Source organism: Perissodus microlepis, chromosome 23 (assembly GCF_051167445.1).
Source record: "Perissodus microlepis isolate ML-2025 ecotype Zambia chromosome 23, ASM5116744v1, whole genome shotgun sequence".
NCBI classification, from domain to species: Eukaryota; Metazoa; Chordata; class Actinopteri; order Cichliformes; family Cichlidae; genus Perissodus; species Perissodus microlepis.
This window is the reverse complement of record NC_140482.1, coordinates 36,635,771-36,661,730: the sequence shown is the minus strand read 5'-3', so window position 1 is coordinate 36,661,730 and position 25,960 is coordinate 36,635,771. Positions and strand designations below refer to the sequence as shown.

General features: G+C 39.9%; 1 protein-coding gene across 2 annotated transcripts in view; it reads right to left on the bottom strand.

Annotated features, from left to right (window-relative positions):
- LOC146362015 (importin-13-like) overlaps window positions 1-25,960 on the bottom strand; it is a 31,069-nt gene that overhangs the window by 4,714 nt on the left and 395 nt on the right. The window contains exons 2-18 of one of the 2 annotated variants that reach the window (XM_084920592.1): window positions 25,744-25,830; window positions 17,323-17,448; window positions 16,873-17,229; window positions 16,093-16,346; window positions 12,909-13,049; window positions 9,515-9,656; window positions 8,835-9,001; window positions 8,419-8,539; window positions 7,911-8,058; window positions 7,611-7,792; window positions 7,319-7,345; window positions 6,956-7,090; window positions 5,265-5,417; window positions 4,795-4,875; window positions 4,579-4,716; window positions 2,942-3,038; window positions 860-912 (exon numbers count right to left, since the gene is read on the bottom strand). In XM_084920592.1, coding sequence (XP_084776718.1) covers window positions 860-912; window positions 2,942-3,038; window positions 4,579-4,716; window positions 4,795-4,875; window positions 5,265-5,417; window positions 6,956-7,090; window positions 7,319-7,345; window positions 7,611-7,792; window positions 7,911-8,058; window positions 8,419-8,539; window positions 8,835-9,001; window positions 9,515-9,656; window positions 12,909-13,049; window positions 16,093-16,346; window positions 16,873-17,229; window positions 17,323-17,448; window positions 25,744-25,812 — 2,391 coding nt within the window. In that variant the 5' untranslated portion in view covers window positions 25,813-25,830. The remainder of the gene's footprint in view (window positions 1-859; window positions 913-2,941; window positions 3,039-4,578; window positions 4,717-4,794; window positions 4,876-5,264; window positions 5,418-6,955; window positions 7,091-7,318; window positions 7,346-7,610; window positions 7,793-7,910; window positions 8,059-8,418; window positions 8,540-8,834; window positions 9,002-9,514; window positions 9,657-12,908; window positions 13,050-16,092; window positions 16,347-16,872; window positions 17,230-17,322; window positions 17,449-25,743; window positions 25,831-25,960) is intronic. The other variant, XR_014799381.1, reaches the window with a different exon arrangement.

Genomic DNA, 25,960 nt, shown 5'->3' with positions numbered 1-25,960 from the left:
GGCTGGAATGACTTCAGAGGAGGACTCAGCTCAGAGACTAATCAGTCACCTGAGACCACAATGCTGATACTCATACTGTTGCATCATCCTTCCCATGAGCGCCGCATCAACTAAAATATTTCCTCTGAGGTTCTGAGTTTGTGGATTTATTTTTTCCAGATGAGGAAATCTACCCTGGTGTTGACTTTAGGGAAAATGGTTAAAGACATAATACGATTTAAGTGTGTCAGGTGGTGGATTTTATTGCAAAATGACTTCAAACAAGTCCTCTTAATCTTTTGTTATAAAGTAGTAACTGGTTAAGGGTTTACATGGCATGTGTCATGAGAATTTAAGACATCAGAGGGTATAAAACCCTTCCAAAAAACCCAGGGTCATTTTAAAAATGCCCTGTTATCTTACTGAAACAAGACTGGTTATGTGATGATGGTAACTTGGCAGCGAGAAGAGAAAATCCTGCATATTTGCAAGAGGCCATAAAAAAATGTTTTATTAGCTGATTACCTGAATATAACCTGAACTTACAAAATAAGGATTTTGGTTGTTTTTCCTTACTGTACTGGGCACCCTGCACAGATAAAGCTCATTTCTACAGGGCAAATAAAAACTCTACATGAGTACAGCGCTATGTTTTTGTGGTGAGGAGACTGTTAGAATCAAAAGCGTTTGAGGAGAGACAAACGTCCCGTTTTCAAACATTCCCCTCGTGTGTTACATTCCACTGCCTTGCCTATGTAACAAAGAACAGAAAAGGGTATATTTATATAGAGAGAGAAGAGGACAGAGAAACAGGTCGGAACTAGAAAAAGAGAAAGAGAGAGAAACCCAAAGTGAATGAAATAAGAAACCAAAAACACACCTGAGCTTGGAGTTGCATAAATGAATCAACAATATCAGGATGATCCCTGGGTCCTAAAATATAATAAAGATGAAACTTAAGAAATCATAAGAGAATAAGAATAATATACAAACAGCAACTTAATAGATTCAACAGTCATGTGGAAATAAAAGAGAACTCAAAAATATTTCATTGAAATAATTCACACGTGAGTAAGGAACGAAGGGGAGAAGGGGGGGAGGGGCATATGAAGCTTTGGCAGAGTCTTGGAAGAAGAGACCAACCAAAAACAAAACACAGGCAGAAGACAAAGACATGGGTCTGTTTGGAGAGAGAAACGGAAAGAAGTAACGAGAGAAAAAGAACAAACCTAAAAGAACAAAAGTGTGTTTGGAGTGGGAACCCAGGAGGCACCTCTGTTACTGTTACAGCTTGGAGGAGGAAAAAACAAGGAGAAAAAAAAAAAAGGCACCAAACCAGAATGAACCCTTTTTTATCTCCTCCTCATGAGGCGCCGCCAACATCAACACCATCAAATAGCAAGAAAAGCATTTCCTCTCATTTAAACGAGCACCTCAGAGGTGAAGGTTACTGTAAAGGGTCCATTCAGCACTAGTCAATAACATCCCCATTGGTTCAAATGAGAGCCCACAGCATCAATAGGAATCACATTTAACATTAAGGACAGCTTCACTTATCACGACCTCCCTTTATGCTGGACACAGACTACAAGGCTCTGAAAACATATGATGCAGAGTTAAACACACATCTCTTGTAAAAGCGGAAGAATCCACATTGAAATTTTTGACTTTCGGGATCAATCCAATAGCGAACGGTTGACGTTGGAGGGACTCCAACTTTTTTTTTTCTGGATAAAAGAAAACAGATGTAGTGAGCGCCCAGCTTTGGCTGTTCCCAGACTCCAAACAAAGTTTCCTGCTCGATACCCTCCTCCAGCCCACTACCACACAGGAACACTTCCGAGACAATTCAGGATTATTCAAAAGGATTGTGATAGTGAGCCTGACTAATTCTTGGACAACAGTGGTTGCAGTCGTATGGAGCAAGCCCTCCCTGCTATGTTATATGTCAACTGAAAAAAGCTAGTCTTTTTGCTGTGACTGTATCCCGTACTAATACTACTGCAAGACACCTGCTCAGAAAACAAGAGTTTAGAGGAGGGAGGAGAGGCAGCCATTACTTAATCAGTCAAAACAGGAAAAGGGGGAGAAGAAAAGGGGACAACACAAAGGGAAGGGGAGTATCAGACAGACTTGGCAACAATACTCAAAGCCATGTTTAATGAAAGAGGAGATATCGACTCAGAGATGTCCATTTATGTCAAATATTTAACAAGCCCCCGGGTTACGCATATGAGGAAACTTTTCCTCGATTAAATACTTACATCGGTTTGTAAATGTAAAAGACAAATAAATGTAATAAATAAATTCCCCTATTGAACAGAATCATGACAACATGTCAACTGTTACAAGATAGTAGCAGATAGCAATAATCTGAAAATGACTTGAATCATAAGTGGAAAAAAAGGTCTGCTTTTATGACTCTGTCAACACACCAAGCAGACAGACAACTTTGTGGCTCCGCTCACATTATTGAGTAATTAGAGTGAATGTCTAAAGGTCGACTGGAGTCCGATGACCTGTAACCTTCTTTGTTGTTTTCTTTTTTATGCTCCCAGGCTGACCTGTTAGCAAAATCTACTATGTTGCACAAGTATTCTTAGCAGGAAGCATCAATGGACATGAAATAAAACCACCTCTGCTAAACCAAATCAAAAACTGTCAAATCAAATATGACTAGAAACATGTACTCAAAAAAGGAGCATGTGCACATTCAGGCAATTTTTTATTTTTTTTAGGTGCCTGACAAAAACCCCCCAAAATAAATCACAATATGTTGTGAAAATTACACGTCCATGATTTAAAGGTCTACCTCTGCAGAATGTAAAGGAAAGATTAACTAACTATTAAATTGGAGCCAAATAATGTGCAGCTTTTCTGTCTTTTTCAGAAAAAAAACCTACCTGATTTTAACAGAAACCATTTATATTACTGACACTCCCGCCCCTGCAGGACCCCCTACCTTGCTGGAAGATGGACAGTGTTACCGAAGTAACCAGCTCAAACAGAGCCTTGATGGGTGGGAAGTGGTCTGTCTCACTGGCAAAGATATGCACCATCTGAAACAGCAGGGCCTCACATTAAAAACTATTTTTACTTACACATAAAAAACTGGGTTACTCAAAGGAAAACAGGCTGCAGTATGAAGAAAGGACTTTAAACAGGCAACAAACTAACCAGATAATTACCGACTTACATTCACCAGACACTTTATTAGGTAGGCCTCACTAGTATTGAGCTCGGGCCCCTTTTTCTGTCAGAACTGCTTTAATTAATTGTGGCATAGATTAAACAAGGTGCTGGAAACATTCCTCAGAGATTTTGGTTCATATTCATGACATTTTTGTGAGACTGTTTTATAAATTTTATGTTCAGTTTCTCATTCTTTGCCGACAGGAGTGATGCCTGGTGTGACCTGCTGCTGCAAACACTCATCTGCTACAAGGTTCAATGTGTTCTGCTTTCAGAGATGTTCTTCAGACCTTGCTTGTAACAAGTGGTAATTTGAGTTGCCTTGCTATCAGCTTGAAGCAGTCCAGCAATTCCCATCTGACCTGAGGCATCAACAAGGCATTTGGACTATTCTCTGAAAACCTCAGAGACAGTTGTGTGGCAAAAATCCCAGTAGATCAGCAGTTTTTGAAATACTCGCACCAGCTTGTCCAAACCAGAATCAAAGCCACTTAGATCAGCTTTTTACCCCTTATTCTGATGCTTAGTTTGAACTTCAGCAGGTCATGTTGATCATGTCCACTTGCTTAAACTGACTGAGCTGCTGACATGATGGCTGATTAGATATTTGTGTTAATGAGCAGCTGAACAGGTGTACTGAACAAAGTGGCTGGGGACTAGAGAGATTTTTTAGATTCATTTTAGAATGCAAGCACATATTTTTCTATTTTCTTTCTTTACTGTTACCCAGTGGAGAGATAAAAACAAGCTTTGTATTATTACTTTTAATTCCTTCAGTATTTCTGGATTTTTCTTATCTGTGGAAATTGGCATAATTAACACTTGTTTAGTAAGTAGAAATTCACACTTTCAGCTGGACTTGCATTTGAGCTTTAAAAGAAACGGACAAAAAAAAAAAGGAAGAAAAAAGAAAAATCAGGTTTCTTCTGCAGAAACCTTCCTGCTTAGGCTACAAACTTTAACTTAAAAATATGCTGTGAAGCTGCAAATAATAAAAAATCTGACTAAATACCATCTGTAAATAAATACACCAGACCTTTTTCTGTGGAGTAAAAACCTAACACATTTATTTGACATTATAAATAGCACTAAACTGTCAGTAACTGCTTCTAATAGGTTCATTATTAGTGTTCTTGCTTAACCTCCTGAAGGAAAATGTAATCAGTAATAAAAGCGTGTTTCAGTTATGTGTCTTCAGTTATCCTACTAGAAAGTCTGGTGATGAATAAATACTAAAACTCTGGATCATGATTTACAATGTTATTTAGCATTCTCATTAACCTTGGACTTGCTGGCACATAGCTCTGTAACTCCTACACTACCACTTTTAACAAAGCTTTAGAGCTTTAAAAGCAAATGAAAAGATACTCATTTATGTCTAAATCTCTGACCAAAATGTGTGTGTACCTGTCGGGTGAGGTCAAGGGCTGAAGCCTGCGGAATGGTACTGTACATCTGCCCAAGCATCTCACTTAGCTGAGAAACCATGGGAGCAAAGTCATGAAGGAGAGTTTTCACTGACTTCTCAAAGATGGCACACACCGCCTGAGGGATATTACAAGATTAGCTACATAAAATATAGACAAAATATAAAGGCATGCATTGCACATCTTAACAACTCACCTCTACAACCTGTGAGTCGTTGAGCCACTTGCTGAGTACCGTCTGTATGAGAGCAAAAACTTGTTGCAAAACAACCACGACCTGAAACACACAGACATCATTAACCATAATCTGCTGACATCTGTGAGTCCATATACTGCGGCTATGAGTGTTATTGTTATAAATAGAAGTATAAATCCCCAGTCATGAGTTTATTCAGTGACATCCTGATGTGTTCAGTGACGGAGACAGCACGGGGTTGGGTTGTAGAGAATTAAAGTCAAACGGCTGCAAGGGCTATGCATCTCACTGCTTTCCATGTCTACTTAACTAGAGTGTGTTATGCTATAAAGCTGTAAAATGGTACACTCTCTGTGTTTATATTAGCTCAAATCTGACAAATACAGATTCAGCTCATTGACGACAGCCATAGAAACTGTTCATTCACGCAACACTTCTAATTAAAGTGATGACTGTGTGCTGTGACTGACCGGGTTTGGTCCTGGTGGAGGTGGGGCTGTTTTGACAGGTGGTGCTGAGCCGTCCGCCGACTCGTCATCCTGCTTGCTAATGTCGAGCGTAGTGAATAGGTTGGACAGCAGCCCCAGGATGTGGATGATTGCTAACTTATTAGAAGGATTAGGCTGAAGGAACAACAAAAAAAGAGAAACAGATTACTTCTAATTGGAAATTTGCTCATTTACAGCCTAATGCCGGGACCCAGACTGACTAAGAGCATTAGTGTCAGCCTTGAAATCTATAACTGCTTAATTATTTAAGACACAAACAAATCTTGAAAACTAAGACATGTTGGCACAATTACAATTGCGAATAGAATAAACAGTTTTAAGAATGATTCAAAGGTATTAACAATTCAAGGCGGTAAGAAGTGAAGTGTAAATAATAAAATAAAAACAATAAATGAAATTTGACACTAAATAATCTATTCAGTAATAATAAACTCAATGTTACGGTTAGGTTAAATTTGTTCTTTCATATTTATATCTTTACAATTAAACTGTTAAATTATCATATTTTCAATTACAATTTCAAGTGAAAATGCTTGTAGATTAAAAAAACAAATTAATTAATTAAAAAAAATGTAGTCTTGTTGTCATACCACTTTTCTTAAAGGCATCATCACACCGACCCATGCAAACACACTTAGCACAAACACAAACACACCATCACAGGTAAAAACATTAGTAGGAGTTTCACAGGCAGTGGTTAATAATTGCCATTTTTTGTGGAGATGTAACAACCAAATTGCAACAAAGAGAACAAACATGTAGTTGCCACACCCTCTAAGAGCCACATCTTTTATGTCTCCTTCAAATCCATTGACAGTCCCATGCTAATCCTGCAACAACTGCAGCTGAACTACAGTTCATGGACAAATGCTTCAACAGCCCCCAAGTGCCTCCATCAGTTATTTATTCCCCCATCACATGTCATGGTCATTCACCCCTGACGTAATGCAACCCGAAGGTCTCCCCACTAGGTGCCACTATTTGTCCGGCACCAGACACCACCTGATTTCCTAGTCTGATGTAATGCCGATACATCAAAAAGCAAGACAGAAAACAATAAGAGGGGGAGGAAACGAGGATGGGTAAGACATGGTTTGACTGTGTGTGCGTATTTTGTAAACTGGCATCTCTATTCAGCCCATCCAGGGTCTGTACTGATAAAAACAAACAAAACAAAAAAACAAAAAACAAAACCACACACAAAAACAAGCGATCAGGAGAAAACCTGTTCTGTTCCACAAACAGTAAATATCAGACTATTTTTAGACAGGAACAGCTCTATATTTGTACTATCCAGTATGACAGTTTATTGGATGTAACATTTAAACAGAGTCATGAATTTTCTTTTGCCTGACTGTTTGCTCACAAGCATGACCTACTGTAAGTACATTGGTGTAGGCAATTTTATTTTCCCAACTCTGCTTTTATCCTGCTCTAGTGTGCATGTTTCCATGAGTAAGAGAAAGGGTGTCTTTGCTACTTCCATGTGAATCACTAGCCCATGGTGCAGGGTCAAATCCAATCTGGTCCCGCAGAGATATGTTCCACTGCAGTGACACCACACAGACACAAGGCCTGTTCCTATTGGCCAGAATCCAACTGTGCCTGCGCTCTGTTTGTGTGTGCCGTTTCACGTTGGTTTGTATACGTACCGTCTCATCTGCTAGTTTCTCCAGTTGCTGAATGTAGGGGGTTATGAGAGAGTGAAGGTTTCTTAAGATGTCTTCCACGGGGAGAGCAGAGAGCAGAAAGCCAAGAGCCTGCATGAGCCACATACACTGACTTGTCTGCAAGAGGAAGGAATCACAGGTTTAGCTTTAGTTTAAGCAAGCTTTAAATCATCACAAAGATCTATACAGACATAGCTAACAGATTGTTGCACAACACATAATCTTCAGACTACAGGCTGCAAACATGTCACATAATGCTTTCACAGCTTTTCTCATTTAATTGTCACTTCTAAACTGAGTGCCAGGACAGAGACAGAGACTGAATGTGACACGGTAAATACTGACCTTGTGTATCTGCTTGATAAGCACCTCCTTGATGGAAAAAAAGAGAGAGAGAATGAAGGCTGTATGATTCTGAGAGCTCAACAAAAACATCTCAAAATAGCAATAAAAAAGTAATCCAAAATAATACAACTGAAGTCAGTTCAAAGTGTACTTATTTCTGGAAAACAAGAACATTACAAAAATCTGCAACACCTTAGCTTCCAAAAACGAAGAAGGAAGCGGTTAGATTATCAACTTCTTAAATCCTAGAACAATTTGGAAGAAAGTACACAAGCGTATAATATCCACACACCTGTGAGACAGCGACTATGTTTGTCGCATATGGGGGTAGGTCATATTTGCACTCCCTACAGATTTTCTTGAGGGTTGACACTGAAGACACAGAAAGGTCTGGGTTTCCTAAAGCTTGTAGCACCAAGGGAAGGACACTGCTAAGCATCACTGGGTGGTCTGCCAACCATTCAGCCAGAGCACCTAGAATTCAGATACAGATCAACAAACTATTTGTGTGTTTTTTCTGTATGCACTGTCTAGTCACATGAATTACCATTATTTACATTTGATATTCATTTTATTATCTTTATTGTCTTACCTATTGTGAACATCACTGTGTCTGCTAACTGGACGTTGTTGATGTTGATTCTAGGGATGAGACCTATCAAGCCTGGGATAACGTCAGAGTAATTCACATCTATCGTCTCTGCTATGGACTGGAAGCCATACAGCAAAGCTTCTGTGTGCTGAAGGAGGAAGAAGAAGCGTATCAATGTATTTGTGTACAAAATAAGAAAGGTGACGCAATTATAATAACTTAAGGAATGGATTAAAAGAAGAAGAAGAAGTAATAAATAAATAAAACATTGGAAAGAAAAAATAATTCAAAACTGAAATCAAAATGTTTTTCGTGTTTTTTGTTTTTGAGATTACACATTTCGCTTTTACGTCTATTTAGGTTATATAAGTCTACAGGTGCTAGCCTCAAAAAAAGAATTATATCTGGCATGATACATTTTCAGTCCAGGCTCTTTTGCAACACTGAAAGAAACTGAAAATAGCTTAGATTACTTCTTTGCTTGTTTATGTGTCTATGTCTCACCCACCTGCCATGATGTAGGCTGCTCTGCATTAGTCAACAATCTTCCCAGTTTGTCATACAGGTTACTCAGCAGCTCAGATCCCAGCATTTCATACACATACATGAGTGTGTCTGAGATATCCACTCTGAAGGACAAACGTGCACAGACAGACATTTTAGGGGCACGGAGTCTAGAAACCTTATCCGTTGATCTGTTTACAAGACAGGTTTTGCCCTCTCAGCTGTCAGTTCAGTGAGAGTCTATTAGAGGAATACATGCTCATTTGTTGACCAATCATCCTGTCAGTGAGTAATTTCTGAAACTCTAAGACCATCACCGAAACACTTGCACACAACAGCAGTGGCACAAACGGGCTTGTACAATAGACTGAGACAGAGCCATGCATACAAATGCGCAAACACAAAAGCAAACAAACACACCTGTAGATTCGGAACTGCTCTTTTTCATCTGAGGACCAGGATGCATATTCCTGATCAGAGGGGAACTGGGCTTTGTGCAGCAGGACATCCACCAGCTGGAAATACACTGGCCTGTAGACCTGCAGATATACGGCCTGTTTGTCTGACTCAAATGACATGATCTCATCCTGAGAAGAAAGAGATAAAGAAGAATCAAATCGATGGTCTTTTACATAAAATGACTGAAATACTATCTGACTCACACAAAGTTCACAAAAAAACAAGAACAGATTTTGGTTAATAGTTTAGATTTTACAATAATAACACAATTACCCAAGCTCTGCAAATAGAAACCAACCATGAAACAGATAATATAGAAGACAAAACCCAATGATTTCAGAGCTGCAATTAATAATTTAAAAAATGAAGACAAAGACCTATGACAGCCTGAAGAAGAGTTTATTTGTGCAATATGAAGTGCAGAATGACTCATGTTCTCATGAAGTCTGTTAAACGCAAGTGAATTGCAAGCTTTGTGATACTATGGAGGTAGCAAAACGTAATGGAAGGGATGGTTTTGAATGCCCAGTAAAGACATGACTAGCAGAAACATCTAGACTTGCTGGGATTAGCCATAAACACATTTTATATACTGTAAGAATCTAACCTTGAGGTACAGATCTGATTTGAACATCACTCACTTGTAACGTGTACCAAAAGGTGAGCGTGAGGGAGCTCGTTGTCTCATTGACTGGGTAGTGGCCGGGGATGCCTGTACAAAACATGATCATGTTGACTAAAGCCAAGAAGCTCTGCCAGTGATCCACCTGCTCCAACAGAGTCCTGGAGAGAGTGGGAGAGACGAGTGTAAAGGGAAAAAGAGAGAGATAGAAGAAAGGTGTGATTTGGCAAGTGCACAGTGAAGTTAGTACACATTTAAACTAGACTACTCCTCTCTTTAAACACAACAACACATAGAACGCTGACAGTGTAAAGACAGTTTAAAGCATGATTTATTTTATACAAACTGAGCTCAGTAAAAACCAAGATTTAATTGGGGGTTTTTTTCCTCTCCAAAGTAGGGATGGGTATCGTTTAGGTTTTATCCAATACCAGTACCAAACCGGTACTTTTGAAATGGTGCCGGTGCTTAAACGGTGCTCGAACCGGTGCTTAAAGAATGGAGAACACAAAATTGGTCCAAAAACCTCTCATGTTCAGCTGTTTTTTGTAAAAAGATAACAATGTTAGCCTTTTCTGCCGCTATAGGGGATTTATGGTATCACTCTTGGCTGGAGGCAGTGCTTAATCAATGGAAAAAACACAAACTTTGTCCAAAAACCTCTCATGTTTAGCTGTTTTCCACTTTTTCTTTGGTCATTTTAGCCTTTTTGGCCAGGGTGAAGGGAGTATCTGCCATCAAACAAAAAGACAGCCGCATGTAACTACGACGGTGTTTGTTAGTTCACCTTACGTGCATTAATGTAATAACGTGGTTAGCCTACTCAACGTAAATTACACACGGACAACATTAAGCTACTCACGCAGAGAAGAACGGCTGCTGCTGCCATCATCATCCATCATCATTTCTGCTACACTGGCAGGGCTAGGGGCCAGGACTCTACTCTTCGGGTTTTTGGGGGATGTTGCTAACTCCGGGTCCGATAACAGGCACCACACCCGCAGTAGATGTGCCCGGTGTGAGGTCTCGCAGCAAGCTATCAAATACGGCGCATTTCTCGGCTTTTAACAAAATGCTATACGTCGCCAGGTGTTTCATCAGATTCGAGGTGTTACCTCCTTTGCACAGTATCACCTTAAAGTACTTGTTGCAGGCTGCTGAGTTTGCATCTTTTGCTGTGAAGTACAGCCAGACTTTGACCCTTCACCTTGGGCATTTTTAATCTGTAGCTCTGCTCTAAAAGAACGTATGTACCTGGGCCCGCCTACTACACTTGCAAAGGTAAAATGATTGGCTAGAATCCAAAGTGTATGACATTTCAGGGAAAAAAAAGCACCGAAATAAAGCACCAAAATGTGCGCTGCTTTTCGGTCTGGTTACTACCGTTTATGTCAGAACTGGTGCCATAATGGCACCGGATACCGGTACCCATCCCTACTCCAAAGTAGGAGGAAGTTTTTTTTCTCAATAACTTTGTAAAGACTTTGAAAAAGCATTGTTTTCGTGCAACTCTGCTGCACTGAAGACCCATGAAAATGGAAATTAGTCTGCTATTGTTGTAGCAGCTGTTTTCACACCCAGGAATTTATTTAGAAAAAAAAAAAAGAAAAGTGACGAGGTTATGTCTCAGCTGTCTCCATCTTTCTTTTCTGTTCCCTGTCTTTGTCAGAGATGCATGTCTGCGTGACAGCACCGAAACAGACACACAAAGCAGCCACTGAGGATAGGATGAGGCCTGTATATAAAGAATGAAGATGAAGCCTGGTCTTTGGCTCTGAAAATTCTGCAAGCTGCACCTTCCAGGATGACCGTGTCGGGGTTGGCTGTGTTAGAATATGCGCAGTAACCAATCAGAAAATAAAAAGCAGTTCTCCAATTCAGTGCTTTGTATACACTAATACCTCTTCTGCTCTTCATTCACTTTCTAGGCTGCTTAACCACCACAGCTTGCTTCTTCTCACTTTTTCAATTCCAATGCTGCTCTGGACTAGGGCTGCCACGATTAGTCGACTAGTCACGATTACGTCGACTATCAAAATCGTCGACGACTGATTTAATAGTCGACGCGTCATTTGAAGCTTTGTAAGATCACAAAAGACGCAGGAATAAGTAGTAGGATTTAAGAGTGTAATAACGGACTGAAACAGAAGATGGCAGCACTGCATGTACAAGGATGCCAGCTGCCGTTAAACCCCGAAGAAGAAGAAGTAGCTCTGTCCCAGAATTCATAGCGCGGCCCAGCGCAGCCCAGCTCATTTTCCAAAATGGCGGCAGCTAGTTAGTTTTAATATTACTCTTATTATTCTTTCTGGGTCACAAAATAAACGTTTAACATATTTTCAGGCGAGAATGTAACTGCGTAAACCTCAAATATCTGCTCAATTTATCAAGACACCACATACTTTCAAAAGTGCTCCGACGTTTTCGGAGACGTCTGTTACCCTCTAGCTCGATAGCGAGCCGGGGGCAAGGCTCACTAGAGCCGGTGAGCACACCGGACTTCCGGCAAATCGTTTTCAAACCCACCGCCGTCTTTCGCTACTCAGGTTAAACATGATATATAAGTCACTTAGATTACTTAAAAATGTTATTGTTTGGCTTTTTTTTTAGTATTTTATTTGTTCCTGAGTAAATCGGTTTGGCTGAGATTAAAGTTATAGTTTTTACACAGCTGAATAAATGTCAAGCAGACAACTGATTATCAGAAGCATGAGATGCTCGAGAATATACTCCGGTGTCCCGTTATATTTTAGATAGCAAGGAGTTTATTAAACTTCACCGAAACAATCTGCAAATTTCATTAAAATTTAACAAACTATCATCTTGTCTTTATTTTTAGTTAGCACATACCTTAAACACTTAAAGCTATAAGCTAATGATAGTTATATAAGAGCAGATGCATGCTGGTGCAATAAGCTGTACGTTTTACGTCCAATGGATGCATGATCTGATTAGTCGACTAATCACAAAAATAATCGGTGACTAGTCGACTATCAAAATAATTGTTTGTGGCAGCCCTACTCTGGACTCTATATTAATATTAGAGTTTTTTTGTTTTGTTTTTTTGTTTAATCTAGATTCACTTTTAAATACCGTTTGTGTTGTTTGTCTTATCTAAATTGAACTAACAAAAAGTGCTTTTTAAGATTTTTTTCATGGCCACTCAGAAGTCCCTTCCCCCAAAACCATGCTTACCTTTATGTGTGGAAACACAAAAAGGTAAAGACCACTTCAAAAAATAAATAAATAAATAACTCGTATTTCCTGTAACCTAAGAAGGTAGGTTAAGGTAGTGCCACTTTCAAAATTTCAAGGGCAAGTAATTTCTTGAAATATTAATAGCAACAATACTGACCAAGATCACTTTATTTTTAAGTGTTTATTATTATGTTTATGCTATAATAAACACACACCTGGAGTGGTTTTCTCCCAATGTGACGGCGATCCGGCAGATACCGTGGCAGGTTTCCATGTCTCCATTCTGAACAGCCTCTCTGAGCTGCTCCTGGAGTGCCAGCACTTGAGGGACCAGTTTCAACAAAGTGTTCACATATCTGCAACCCATAAACACAAACGAATAAAAAGAACATCTACAATCAGTATTTATGAGACTGCAACGTTTAATAAAAATGTTTTTTTTTTTAAATACAGCAGATAAAACACAGGATGCAAGGCTAGGGACTCTCAACTGGTGTATATCAACCTGACTCACACTGCTCACAGCTAGGTTGATGTATTTATTGCTCCTTTCCAAGACAAGTGTTTATTTCAAATCAAATCTCAGTCCAAGTTAGTCCAACCTCTGATCTAGCACACCCACCGTAGAAAATCCCACCAGAAAATCTATTCAGAGCTTCTTCTCACAGCTTCACTGCTGTCAAATTTGATTCTGTCCTCTTCCTGCTGTCTCAGCCATTTATAATTCCCTCACTCTGGCTAAAAGACACGTATGACGTGACACACGGCACCACACGCTCCCCTCACAGCTGCTCATGTGACGATATCATACAACATCAGTTCTCCTGTCGTCTTTAATGACAGCAAGAAAAAGAGTGACATTTGGAGATGAAGGGCTCCTGAATGTCAACTAGAAGATTATGTGCATGAGTGAATGCTATACATGTAAACCATATTACGTGTGTCCCACTGGGTTTTTGTGGCATGCAGCCTGTGCTTCATCTTTTACGAGAAAGTCAATACGGAGGTTGGTCCAGGTCGATGAATATTTATCAATGACAGAGCAAGGTTGTGGGACTATACCGGCATTTGGAAAAGCACACAAAATTATAAAACAACAACAACAAATATTTCAACCTAATCAACTGTAGGTTAGATTAGAGCACTAGAGAAGCACACTAAGGCCACAACTGACTATTATTTCCATTATCAGTATCTGCCAGTAATGTTTTTTTAATCTTTAAAAAAAACAACAACAACACCAACAAAAAAAATCATCTATTTGACATACGCAAAAAAAAGTCGTCTTTAAATTTTGATAGCTACATGGATTCCTGTCTATGTTGACTAATTAAATATTTCTCAGTGGTAATTTAACAGCAGCCACAGGAAAAGTGTCCAGACCCACCCAACCCCCCTTGCAATGTACCTCCTGTGTTGCACGTTAAATGTATCCCTTGCTGCGGTCATGGAAAAGATTTATTATTTTAATTTCTTTAGGACCCTCTTATGAGTCAAGTAGATGGTTCTATGGTCCTGTATGAAGTCCAGCCCTCTATTAAGCTGCCCATGCTGATTCAGCCTTTTCTTGAGTGAGATCCACCCTGTAGCGAAGCACATGTGTACGAATATGGCCTCCATCTAATAATCTCATACCTGTACATCTATTGGCCTAGATCCTGTGTTCAGCTGTGAAAGTAATGCTATGAGTTGCACTGAGAACTGCACTTAACCTAACTGACTGTGCGAGCACGCGTGTGTGTACATGTGACCGGTAGACTGCACTCATGCACTCAGAAGATCATTCATTTTTAATAAGGTGCTTTGCAAATGCAGGTCATGCACTTTTAGCTCAGAAAAGGAAGGCTTGGTGTGCATGTCATGTGATTAAAAGGGAAGAATGAATTTGTATGCATTTCCCCACTTCCTTTACTTGAGATGACATTCTGGAGATTCCTCTGAGACAGCCTGCTGCAATCTCCTCTCCGCTAGCTTATAGTTATCTCCTCTTCTCTTTACCTCCTACCATGATGTTATACACTTTCTGCCTTTCTTGACTCCTCCTTCATTCTCTCCCTCTCATTCCAGCTCCTCCCTCCCCCCCAACATCCCTCTCCCCACCTCTGATCCCCTCTGCAATTACTGCAACACTCTGAGACAGGGGAAATGGGTTGCCTGGCAACAGGATGCAGCTGGACCAATAGCATCCCCCTAAATGAGTTGACTGTAATGTGTTTAAACAGAAAGAGAGAACAAGAGACAGGGAGGAGGGCTTAGTGCTGACGAGAGAGATGAGAAAGGGGAAAGGAAGAGCACAAAGAATCAGAGGTAGAGTGAGAGAAGCGATAAAATAGAATTAAAAAAGCGATTGTGAAGGATGGAAAAAAATGTGGGCTTTGACAGTATTTTAAGGGATAATGGAAAAACATATTTATTCGTTTCCTTGTCTTTCATTCATTAATGAACAGATACTATTTTATGGAGCTACTTTAACCTTATGATTAAACAATGGACCAACAAAACCAGCGGCCACATGTGTCTCAGGAGACGCTTCTAATAAGACATGACTTCTGGGAGGGGCTGACAACCATGACATTAAAAAAAGAAAAAAGGGGAACCAAAAAAAACAGAAAACAAAAAAAGAGAAAACAAAAACATAACTGAAAAAAAAGGAAATCAGAAGAAATCAGAAGGATAACATTTGTAACAGTCTATTCTAGGAGCCTGGAAATACTTATTTTATGCTGTGTGTGTCATGTTGAGACTGAAGATGTTCTACCTGTAACTCCACTGCCATTAATTGTCCTCCTACCATCTGCTAGGAATAATGTCAGGTTGTTTAAAACAAATTGTCAACAGCAACTTCACAGGTCCAACCCTCTGTCTGTGCAGCCGTGCAGAGGTATGGAGGATGAAGCCTTTTATCCTTCCACACATCTCACACCTTCCCTTGCCCTCCCCTGTCTCTTAGCATCCTTTCTTCTCTTTGCATCGCCCCATCGCCCCCTCCCTCTAGATTTCTGTCTCTAAGGGGAGGGGTAATGGGTGCCTGCTATGTCTGAATCAACCGGGGCATGATGACATCTCTCCCCAGCTCTGTAACCATAGCAACTCCAGCCAACCGAGAAATGCCGCTCTCCTCCCCCTGGCTGTCAGATTGCCCTGTATCAATCCCTCCCTCCTTCCTTCCTTCTTTCCATCCCTCCCTTGTGCCCTTCCAGTGCCCACCCTGTCTGCTCTCAGCCCTAAGCTACTGATTTTTTCATCTCTCTCTTTCACTGTTTTCATTTTGTCTCCAGTGTATTTTCACCAGTTCCTCACAACCTTTTGTGTAGCAGTATAGTTATGATGTCGTCTTATAGTTATAATCCCATTTTAATGGGTAAACATAAACGCACATTTACAAACATTTGTACACACCTTTGGGAGTCGGGTTGCGAGATGGCATTGACTATTGCCTCTACTGCTGTGTCGAAGAGCTCTGGGTCGGGCAGGGCACTAAAGCAGTCGTGCACCAGGCCTTCACTCTCGCTGAGGGGCACATCTAGCAGCACCCACGATGACAGGCAGCGTAGCACGCGAGCTTTCACGGCTCCCGGGCTGTCTGTCCGCCGCAGTAGTTGTTGCAGTAAGGGACACACTGACCCCCACTCCCGTCCCAGGGCTCCCCGAACCTAGAGTGAGAATGATAAAAAGGGTTAATACTGCTAAAGCTTTGTTTAGGTCTGGTATTTGCCTCTTTTATTTTGGCGTCAATAAAATACTTGGATACTATACTTTTTGGAATATAAACCATTGTCTTCTCACAAACATCTCTGTAGTTAAAAAATCCAGTCAAAAGAAAGAACTGTTGTTCAAAAACACTTAATAAAAGAAAGAAAGAAATGAGAGGTAGCTAAAATGCAAAAAAATGTTAAAGCTTTCTTAGTCTTGTGTTGTCATATCATAGCATAACATGAACTCTGGTTGAATACATGGGCTGCATAAAATACTACAAGAAGTCGCTACTGGCATGTGAGCCGTTTAAGTTTTTTAAATTTTCCACATTTCCACAACTAAAAATCTTGTAAAGCACTATTAACACTCTGAAGATGCATGGACAGTGGTTGAGTAAAAGAGTTAAAAATTTAAAAAAATATTTAATAAAGAGAGACCTGCAGTGGATGCAAAGATAGGAGAAAGGGGGGCCTGGAGAGATACCTGTCCTTTCCGGTACTGGGGCAGGCGGCTGGTCTGGAACTCCTCAGGCAGGACAGTGAGCAGCTCTAGCAATGCAAGGCAGCGTGCCCGTCCGTCCACTCCTCCCCCGTCCTCCTGAAACACTCGCACCATCTCTGCCACTGCGCCAGGCCAGGCCTCAGGCATGGTATTGAGTGCCAGAGAGGCCAATGCCACACACAGCCTTGTGAGCACCATCTTGGAGCCAGAGGAGAAGCAGGCAATCTGGGAGAACAGCTGGCTCTTCAGAGACTCATACTGGTCTGTGGGGATATCTGACCAGTACCGAGAGATCTTGGTGTGAAGTGCACTAGCGCCAAAGTACTGGATCTCTGGAACCTGTGAACGAAGAAAAGATGGATGCAAATTACAGAAAATATCTTAGTTTCTTCTATCTATGTGTGTCTTTGTGAGAGTCTGTGTACCATGTACCTTTTCTGGGCTCAGGAGGGCCCAGCAAAACTGCCAGGCCTGAGGCGAGACCTGAGCCTGCATTAGCCATTTCTGGGCCAGATTCTTGTTTTCTATATTAGGGTCATAGTACAACTGGTGGAGTGCCTATGAAAAAGAAAAGAGAAGAATAATACTAAACAGTGAAACCAATCCATACAGTCTTGAACCATGAAGGATCTGAACAACTTTCTTGTGAGAAATGTTTGCAACTACACTCCACAGTCACAACAGTGGGTGTCCGCAAAAAGACCTGCTGCGAATAGATGCATTCCTTTGAGCGCTTATATGCTGGAAAGGCCTTGATGCCTTGAGAAATGAGAATCTTTTCTCACTTGGCAACACATAAACACCAAATAGACAGGTTACCTCCAAAATCTGAAGAGTTGAGAAAGCAATGACCTGAAAACACGACTCTGTGAAATGTAGCTCTGAGTAATTTGAGTACTTAAGTGCAGAGAGAGCAAAGAGAGAGCCAAAGAAAAAAAAGATAAGGGATGAGTGTGAGAGAGGGCAATACAAGAAAATAAAATGCAGTGTTAATTAAACAGACACCTCTAATCCTGACAATGCTAGACAAAATACTGAGGCACTACTCTGCAAAAAATGCCTTTTTATTTCCTTCTCTCTGTCTCGCACACAAGCGCACTAGCACACATACATGCTCACTGAACTGAAACAGCTGGCTGCCAGCACATAGTGTCTCAGGGAAGCAAAAAAAATCTATTCAGTGAGCTTTTGATCCTTGTCTTTTACCCCTGAAGCCTGCTCACATCACTTCCTCCACCACCAGTCAGGCTCTCCTCTTTTCTCTCTGACAGTTCATCTCTCTATTTTTCTTCCTCGAGCCTTAACTGTCCATCTGGTTTCTTCCCATGCCTCTGTTCCTCACATTTCTTCTAGGATTTACATTTTATCCCAAAATATAATGTTGTAGAAAAGGGAAGGTTTAACAATACAGCAAAAAAACATGACAGGTTACAAAGGACAACAATACAACTAAAGCTGAAAAAAGACTATCAATACAAAGTCAATACTGACTAGAGGCAGAGTTTCAGGTGATGTTCTCTAAATGTCTGTCACCCTCCACTGCAATTATCTGTCCCCACTCACTATACTACTCTGAACACAGCTGCTGGCTGTTAATGAGCTGACTGTTTGCACAGTCAGGTAGCAAGAGCTATAGGAGCCATATGTATGGTAAGGGGCCTTTACTTATTCTTAGCTCACACTTAACATCTATCTTCAGTTTCAGAGAAACATAAGTGATAACAGGCTATGAAACCTCTTTTTTTAAACCACATATACCACAATTGAGGACTGTTGACACATAGAGAGAAACTAAGCCTGATAAATTTTAGGGAAAATAAGGACAACGGTTTACTGTTGCTTTTGTGCTAACCTTTAACTATAATTCAACCTGCATTACTGTTAACAACTTATAAATTGAGGGGTGTGAACTATGTTTCACTTCAAGTGTAGCATGCTAGAAAATATGAGAACCACTGATGTAGAAAAATCTCCATGGCAAAATGTATGAAAAATGAATGTTGTGCTGTGATTTGGCAGGATTTTTGCAATTTGGCCCCAATTATACCTGGATTTTTAGAACATTTATCATTTTTAGAGAGGGGAAAATAATTTCAATATTAATATAGATCAGCTAATCCATCCATTTGTGATGTATATAGACCTATCGGCAGTATTTTCCTGGAAACATTACCTGGGAAGCATATATGGAAAATAGGCAATGTTTCCCATATACTCAGTTATTTGTGGCATCTCAGTTATTTGCGAGATGCCAACTGACCAGCTTTCTTCTAATGATGTTCTGGGTTTTTTTTTAACCATTTAAATCTCATTTTATTGATGATTAGCACTGAGTGTAATCATTTCACTCAGCACCTTGTTGTCCTTCTCACATGATCGTATACAAACACTAGCAACAGACCCATCTAGGAGTAGCTCTGCTTCTCTGTGCTCATTATCTGAATAAAATATGATAATTCAGGGGAGGAAGGATTGCAGTTTGCTTTACTACTAGAGAAAAGTGTCTGACTTCACAAATCTCACAATCAACACAAATATTTATGTGCAAATTTGCCCAAAACTACTGGATTCAGGTAAAACTGAAAACACACCACTTTTCAATAAAGTTAACAGAAGCAAGAGTGCAAGGAGCCTGGTACCAGGGACAGTTAAAGTTATAATACAACAAGGTTTATGAAGTTACTAGGGTATACATAGCTGAGAGCGAACTGCTCATCCAAGAGGAAAATGTTAATGCAAATCTGAATAGATGAATATTCAGGTCCAGCTTTAACTCATATACCAATTAAGACATAGATCAAACATAAAAAGATTGGATGTATAAAAGACGGTTTAGTCAGTTCCACTGTGCCATTGATGTAATCCGAGTCATAAACAGCAGCTTTTAACTCCACTGTGTGATCGTAGACTTCTCCTTATTTAATCCTGAACAGCGCTGTGTCTGAGCTGCTCTGTCCTTCCGAGGTTTATTATCAAAACACACCATGCTAAACAGTCTGCTCAGTTTGCTCCTTTAATCTGCTGACAAAGAACCACTGCTTGTCTTTTCCTATAAATCACACGAGACATCTCAAAAATCTCAAACAACTGTATTGTCTACTGTTAACTGGTTCTTAAAACAAGAAGAAAAGAAGAAAACCCACATCCATAAAAACACCAGCTCTCAATATTACTTGCAGTTGACAGAGGTAGTTGTATCTACAGATGGTCGCAAAATGCCTGAACCACCTGGCTTCACCTGAGGAAGCCGAGCTCTTGGCAGACACTGTCAAAGGTCATTAGCCTCCTCACCACTGTAGGAAGGGAAAGGGCGTGTAGGTAAAAAAACAAAACAAAAAAAACAACATGCCTCCATCAGACAGATTCACTATCTAGCTGAATCCTCACTACCAAAACAAATAGCTATAATACTTCACCTATAATTTACTAAATACCAAATATGAAGCAAATCCAGGAGGTGAGAGCCATTACAAATTAAAAATGATCTTATTAAAATAACAAAACGTGCATAGCAGCAGATTTGGACTAATAGAGGCAGGCAGATCTAAAATAAAGGCAGTCTTTTTGTTTTTATTTTTACTAAAGAAATCTCTCTTCCCCAGCATGCTTTTAAGGCATAAAAGCAGGAACCCCCACACACATACTTTGGAAATATCTTTGCACACTGTGTTCACACACAGCAGGTCAGGTTCAGTGTATTTTCAAGCCATCTGTCCACAAGTGTCACTGTAGCAGCTACGGTTGTGTATGCAGAAGGCAGGATCACATCACTGACCCATGATAACACTGCGAGAGTCAGAGACATGCAGACGAATGATGATTAATGAGGGAACAAAGAACAATAGTTTGTGTGCGCGGGTGGCTGTTGACAGCATACAGCCAAGATAGAAATTAAGAATACTATGTTGCCAAGAGTGATTATATCTCAGTCACATGAACACTAAAAAAATCTCTTGTACCAAATGTCTCCATATGCAGTCCCTTGTTCCATAAACCATTTATTTTCCTGAAAAGTTTCAAAGGACTGCTGAGGTGTAGATACTGAATTGAGGATAATAATATTTATTTACTATAGAAATGCATCTATCTGATATTTAGAGCTGATGTTAGTTAACAGACATGACAACTGAAAAACCCCCATAAGTGTGCTTTTCCTGTTGACTTCACTCTGTGTGATTTGTGCTAATGTTAAGTGTAACTGTGATCAACTTTATTAATATCATTTTACTTCATCTAACTAAAGGTGCGTCCCATGATTCAGTTCTAAGATTGTTGCCATTTATCTTAGATATAAACAACCATAATACTGTCACAGTACCACCCACCCAAGGATTTGGCCACAAGGATGTGAAGGGTGTGGGTCTGAAGTAGGGCTGTTCGATATAACGATATATATCGGATGACCATATAAAAACGTCTATCGTTTCATTTTACGCTATCGTTTGTTTCGTGGTGTCGCAAAATAAACTCTTTACGGCAATATTTTTTCATCCTTTTGATGGTCACTGTAGTGGCTATATTAATTTCTTAAAGTTCTCTCTTTCTCTTATATTTTATATAACCACACTACAGACGGACAAGCGCCTGTTTTTATGCATTGTGGTTAGCAACAACGACGGTAACAACATCGCATGTCCGCTTGTTTATGTTCCACATAAACCTTTCACAATAAAGCTCAAGATCCTGTTGAGACTTTTCAAAATAAACTGAATCACGTGAAAGAGCAGATTATTTACAGATGAGAAGTAAAAAAAAAGAGCCGCCAGGTGCTAAAAAATAAACCTTAGACTCAAACGTTAGAACAGGCTTTTCCCCGCAGCACGCAGTGTAATAAATACTCACAAAGAAAACGGCGGCTGTTACAACTTATGTCTAAAAATGTATAGTTTCATGCATCTGTAAAAACACTCGACTCCAGCTACATGACGCGCAGCTGGAAACACTTCCCGCAAGTCGAGCTGCCCGAGATTCACAGAATTTACAGAAAATTATACATTTTTGTGATTTATATCGTTATCGGACGATAGAATTCTTATATCGGGATATGAGATTTTGGTCATATCGCACAGCCCTAGTCTGAAGGGCCTCCAGGCATACTAAATTGCCCTTCATGAAATGACAGGAGCAGGTGTGAGATGATGGGTTTTCAAGAAGAGGATACTCAAGCATCTCCAGGCTTCACTTCCCTCTTTTTTTGTTTATTTGGAATATGATTACTTTTATGTCTCATCACCCAAGTGTTGAACTGTCTGCGGGGTGAGGAACCGCAACTCAAGACTGAATGGAGTGCATAAGCTGGCCCAAATCTTCAGAGTAAAGATTGGGCGAGTGGAAGCCATGTATTCTGGACTTTACAGGGATCGTCATTTCGCCTAGTGAGCCTACGTGTCATCATAAGGTCAGCCTTCTTTGCATGCCGGTGGCCCCTAGAGAAATGTGAAATGTTTGACGACCATTAAAATATCACTAAAGCAAAGTTTCATTTTTATGCAGATGATACTGTGATCCACTCCTCTGCACCTACTCCTAATCAGGCTCTCTGTCAGCTACAATTAGTTTGTAAAACATTGCAGCACAACTCTGTGTGTGTGAACTCAAACGTACTAAACCTTTCAGCTCTGAGAGTGAGTTAGTATCACAGAAGTTCTTATGAATTACAATTGATAACTTTAAAAAGAATATCTAAATTGAAGCATCTGGTGAAAAAAAATTGAAATTTTAATTACTTTAAAACCAAATTCTTTGTGTTTTGAGGCAAGAAAGACACCTGATGTTAAAACTTCTAAGTCAGGGCTGGACTGCACTGATCTTATTTATATCCATGCATCTTCAAAATGTTAATATAACTGGATAATGTCTATAATAGAGAACTGGGGTTTATGAGCACTCACCGAAAACATGCATTTTAATGGTCAGATGAGGTTGACTTCTCTGGTAAAAAGAAGTCTGGTTGTGTAGAAGTCTATAGTAAAACTGTCCTCGGCTCACTTTCTCTGTCACTGTTGATTAAAACATTATGTTAATTTTGTAAATTATGGTTATTATTAGAGTCAAGAAACAACACTACTCAGAGGAGGTTCTTTGGCCAACAATTGGCCCAATAACAAGCTGCGAGAAAGCGCAGTGTTCTTAGTTTCACAGTCAGATTCTCCTGTTCTTTGTTTCAAAATACCAAGATGGTGAGGGTGAGAACACTTAACTTGTATCTTTACATGACAGGAGCTAATTAACCAATTATTAATGTCTAGACTTAAACATTAAAAAAAAAAAGATTCCCAGTCTCTTTCTCACAGTGAGTAATTCAGGTTATTCATTTAATACTGGCATTGGATTAGCACAAGAAGATATATAAAACTCTTACACTCTCACTACTGAAAAACTATTTAATACATCATGTGTAATTTCTCAGTGACAGATTTTAGGGTGCTGCTATGTTCTATAATATGTTAGCTGGCTGGGTGAATAGTCTCCTCAGCCTTTAAATGTGATAAAACTTCTTAAAACTGCACCTGCTGCTACATAGATCTCACCCTGAAATTACCTACAGTTACTGAATGACAGAGGTGCTTTACCAGCTGAGAGGCAGGGAGCTAAACCATACTAAATGGACCTTGACAGTCTCCTGTTCACAGCATCCTGTGTGGGGTGATTACAGGTAGTTACGGTAACATAAAGTCACCCCGTTAAAGTTCCCTTGAGCAAGAATTGGGCCGATCCAGTGCAGTGTTGGGCTTCTTTCCTGTGGTACAGCAGTATTTTGTCTCAGGGGAGAGCTGAAAAATGGCAAAATCCTAAAAACACACTGTGGCGCTCTCCTCTAAAAAATTCCCTTTCTTGGCACATAGTGACTCCAAAGATAATTATAGTTGAGCGGAAATGTACGCCAGTGTTCGAACCCCTTTTATTATGCACACAAATATCCTGACAGTGTGACACTTTGTTTCACAGAGCTGAGACTGAACAAAGAGCACTCTATGGAACACACAGAAACACTGGGCCAGGAACCATCATCTCCACCACCATCTATAATATAAGCACACACTACCCAACACCCACTGCAGCAAAGGGAAAATTCTGCATCTACAATCTCCTTTTTTCAACTGCTCCAATAAAATTACAATTTATCTTTTTATTCATAAGCCATATGCTACTGTACAGTAGGTAATTTACTGCCAATACTAACATATTAGACAATAAGTTAAATATCAGATTTACATGCTAAGGATGTTTTTAGGTAAGCAGGAAAAGAAATTTAAAGACACTTTCCATTCTCTTAGCATCCTACTGATCCCATAACCAAAGTGTTATCACCAAACTCACAACAAAAGATAAGAAAATAGAAAAAAAAATCTCAGCTACCGGTATTACTTTCTAAATATAGTCAAGCCTTAGACTAACAATATCTCATTAGTTTTGAAATGCCACTGCACTATAAATACAAAACTGCTGATATCTTTTATGGGAAATTATACTTCAGATGCTATGTGCTGTATGCATGCTATATTAGTTCATGAGATTACAGATAGTGCTGTACGGCTTGGAACAGACTGAATGCTGGTGCAAGCTGTCACACAATCTGAATAACGACCTTAAATTCTTAAACACTACCCACACATGACATTTTGTTATTTGCAAAGACATTACAGAGATGCTCTTAAACACTTTTTAAAAACTATTATTTACTGAATGATTAGTACCCTGACACAACTACCTGATTCAGACAGTAAAATGAGTCAGTGAAAGCTGAATGTAGCGCATGTGGTTCACACCATTTTTTTTTTAAATATCAGGCATTGTTTTTGCTTGTGTGAAGGGTGTTTGGTAAGCAAGGTTTCACTTCAATATTGCAAACCCAAAATAAAAACAGAACAATGTTATGATAATATCTAAGCATATGAGTTTGGACTTAGTTTACTTTATCTAAAAATTTACCTCCATGTTTCAAGTTATATTAATTACACATTTTAAGGAGTGCATGTAATATATGTTAGTGTTAACTTTAAATTTAGAAAATGTAATTCCATGGAATGGAGTATCTTTTTCCTCTGTTGTGCCAATAAAAAATACACTCTCCACTTGCAGAAATGAAACATGAATAAGTGAAAATAGATTATCCCAAGGCAGAACAGGACCGTGCTCAGTGTTTGTTATTCTTCTTTGTGCTTTTATTACACCACACTACCTATCTATCCAGGCATTTTCCCCACAGGAATCTGCCTCTCTCCTTTAAACCTGCCTCTAATCATTTCTGTCGCATCCCCAACCTCCTCTCACCCCCTCCTCTTTCTTTACTGGCACTGTTATCGACATGGACCCCTCCCTCCTTCACCTCATCCCTCTATCAGTTTTATCACATCAGCTCTCATCCACCACAGGGGAACCTTTCTCTCACACACACACACACTCTCCACCGCCTCCCCACCCATCCCCTTGTGCCCCTGTTAGCGGCCACCAAGGAGGGAGATTTATCACAGCGACCTGGCTGCAAACACTGCCATGCACACACACACGCACACACACACACACACACCAGCTGAATATAACCAATCTGACAAAGATAAACAAAACCTTGAAGCGCACTTAGGAGAATGTGCATGGTACAACCTGTTACCACTTCAGTATTCTTTCTAAACATAGCATTTAGTCGAGGCTAAATTAGGTGAGGTCAGCTCGTAAACACAGCAACATCACGTCCCCTAAATAAACCAGCATTGTAAGAAAAAGTCTTAACCAAAGTAATTACAGCGGGCTACAAGGCGCACTTAAGCGTCCTACTTTCCCCCTTAATTCGCCCGTATTATCTTTAACACAGCCCCTGCTTTTCCTCTTGAGCTGACTGATGCAAAAACTTACCGTCTCCACGTTTTCCACCGTAAAGTCCAGGGCGTCCGGTGTGGCTGCTATTCTCCCCGGTGTCTCCATATCTCCGCTGATACGGAGCTGTCAAATGATCAAAGAGGAGCAACACATTCAGCAGCAGCTTTCGTTAAACTTTCCCCCGCAAAGTGTGTAATTTCCATAATAATTCCGCAACAGCAATGAGCATGTTTAGGTTAGCTTTACGATATGA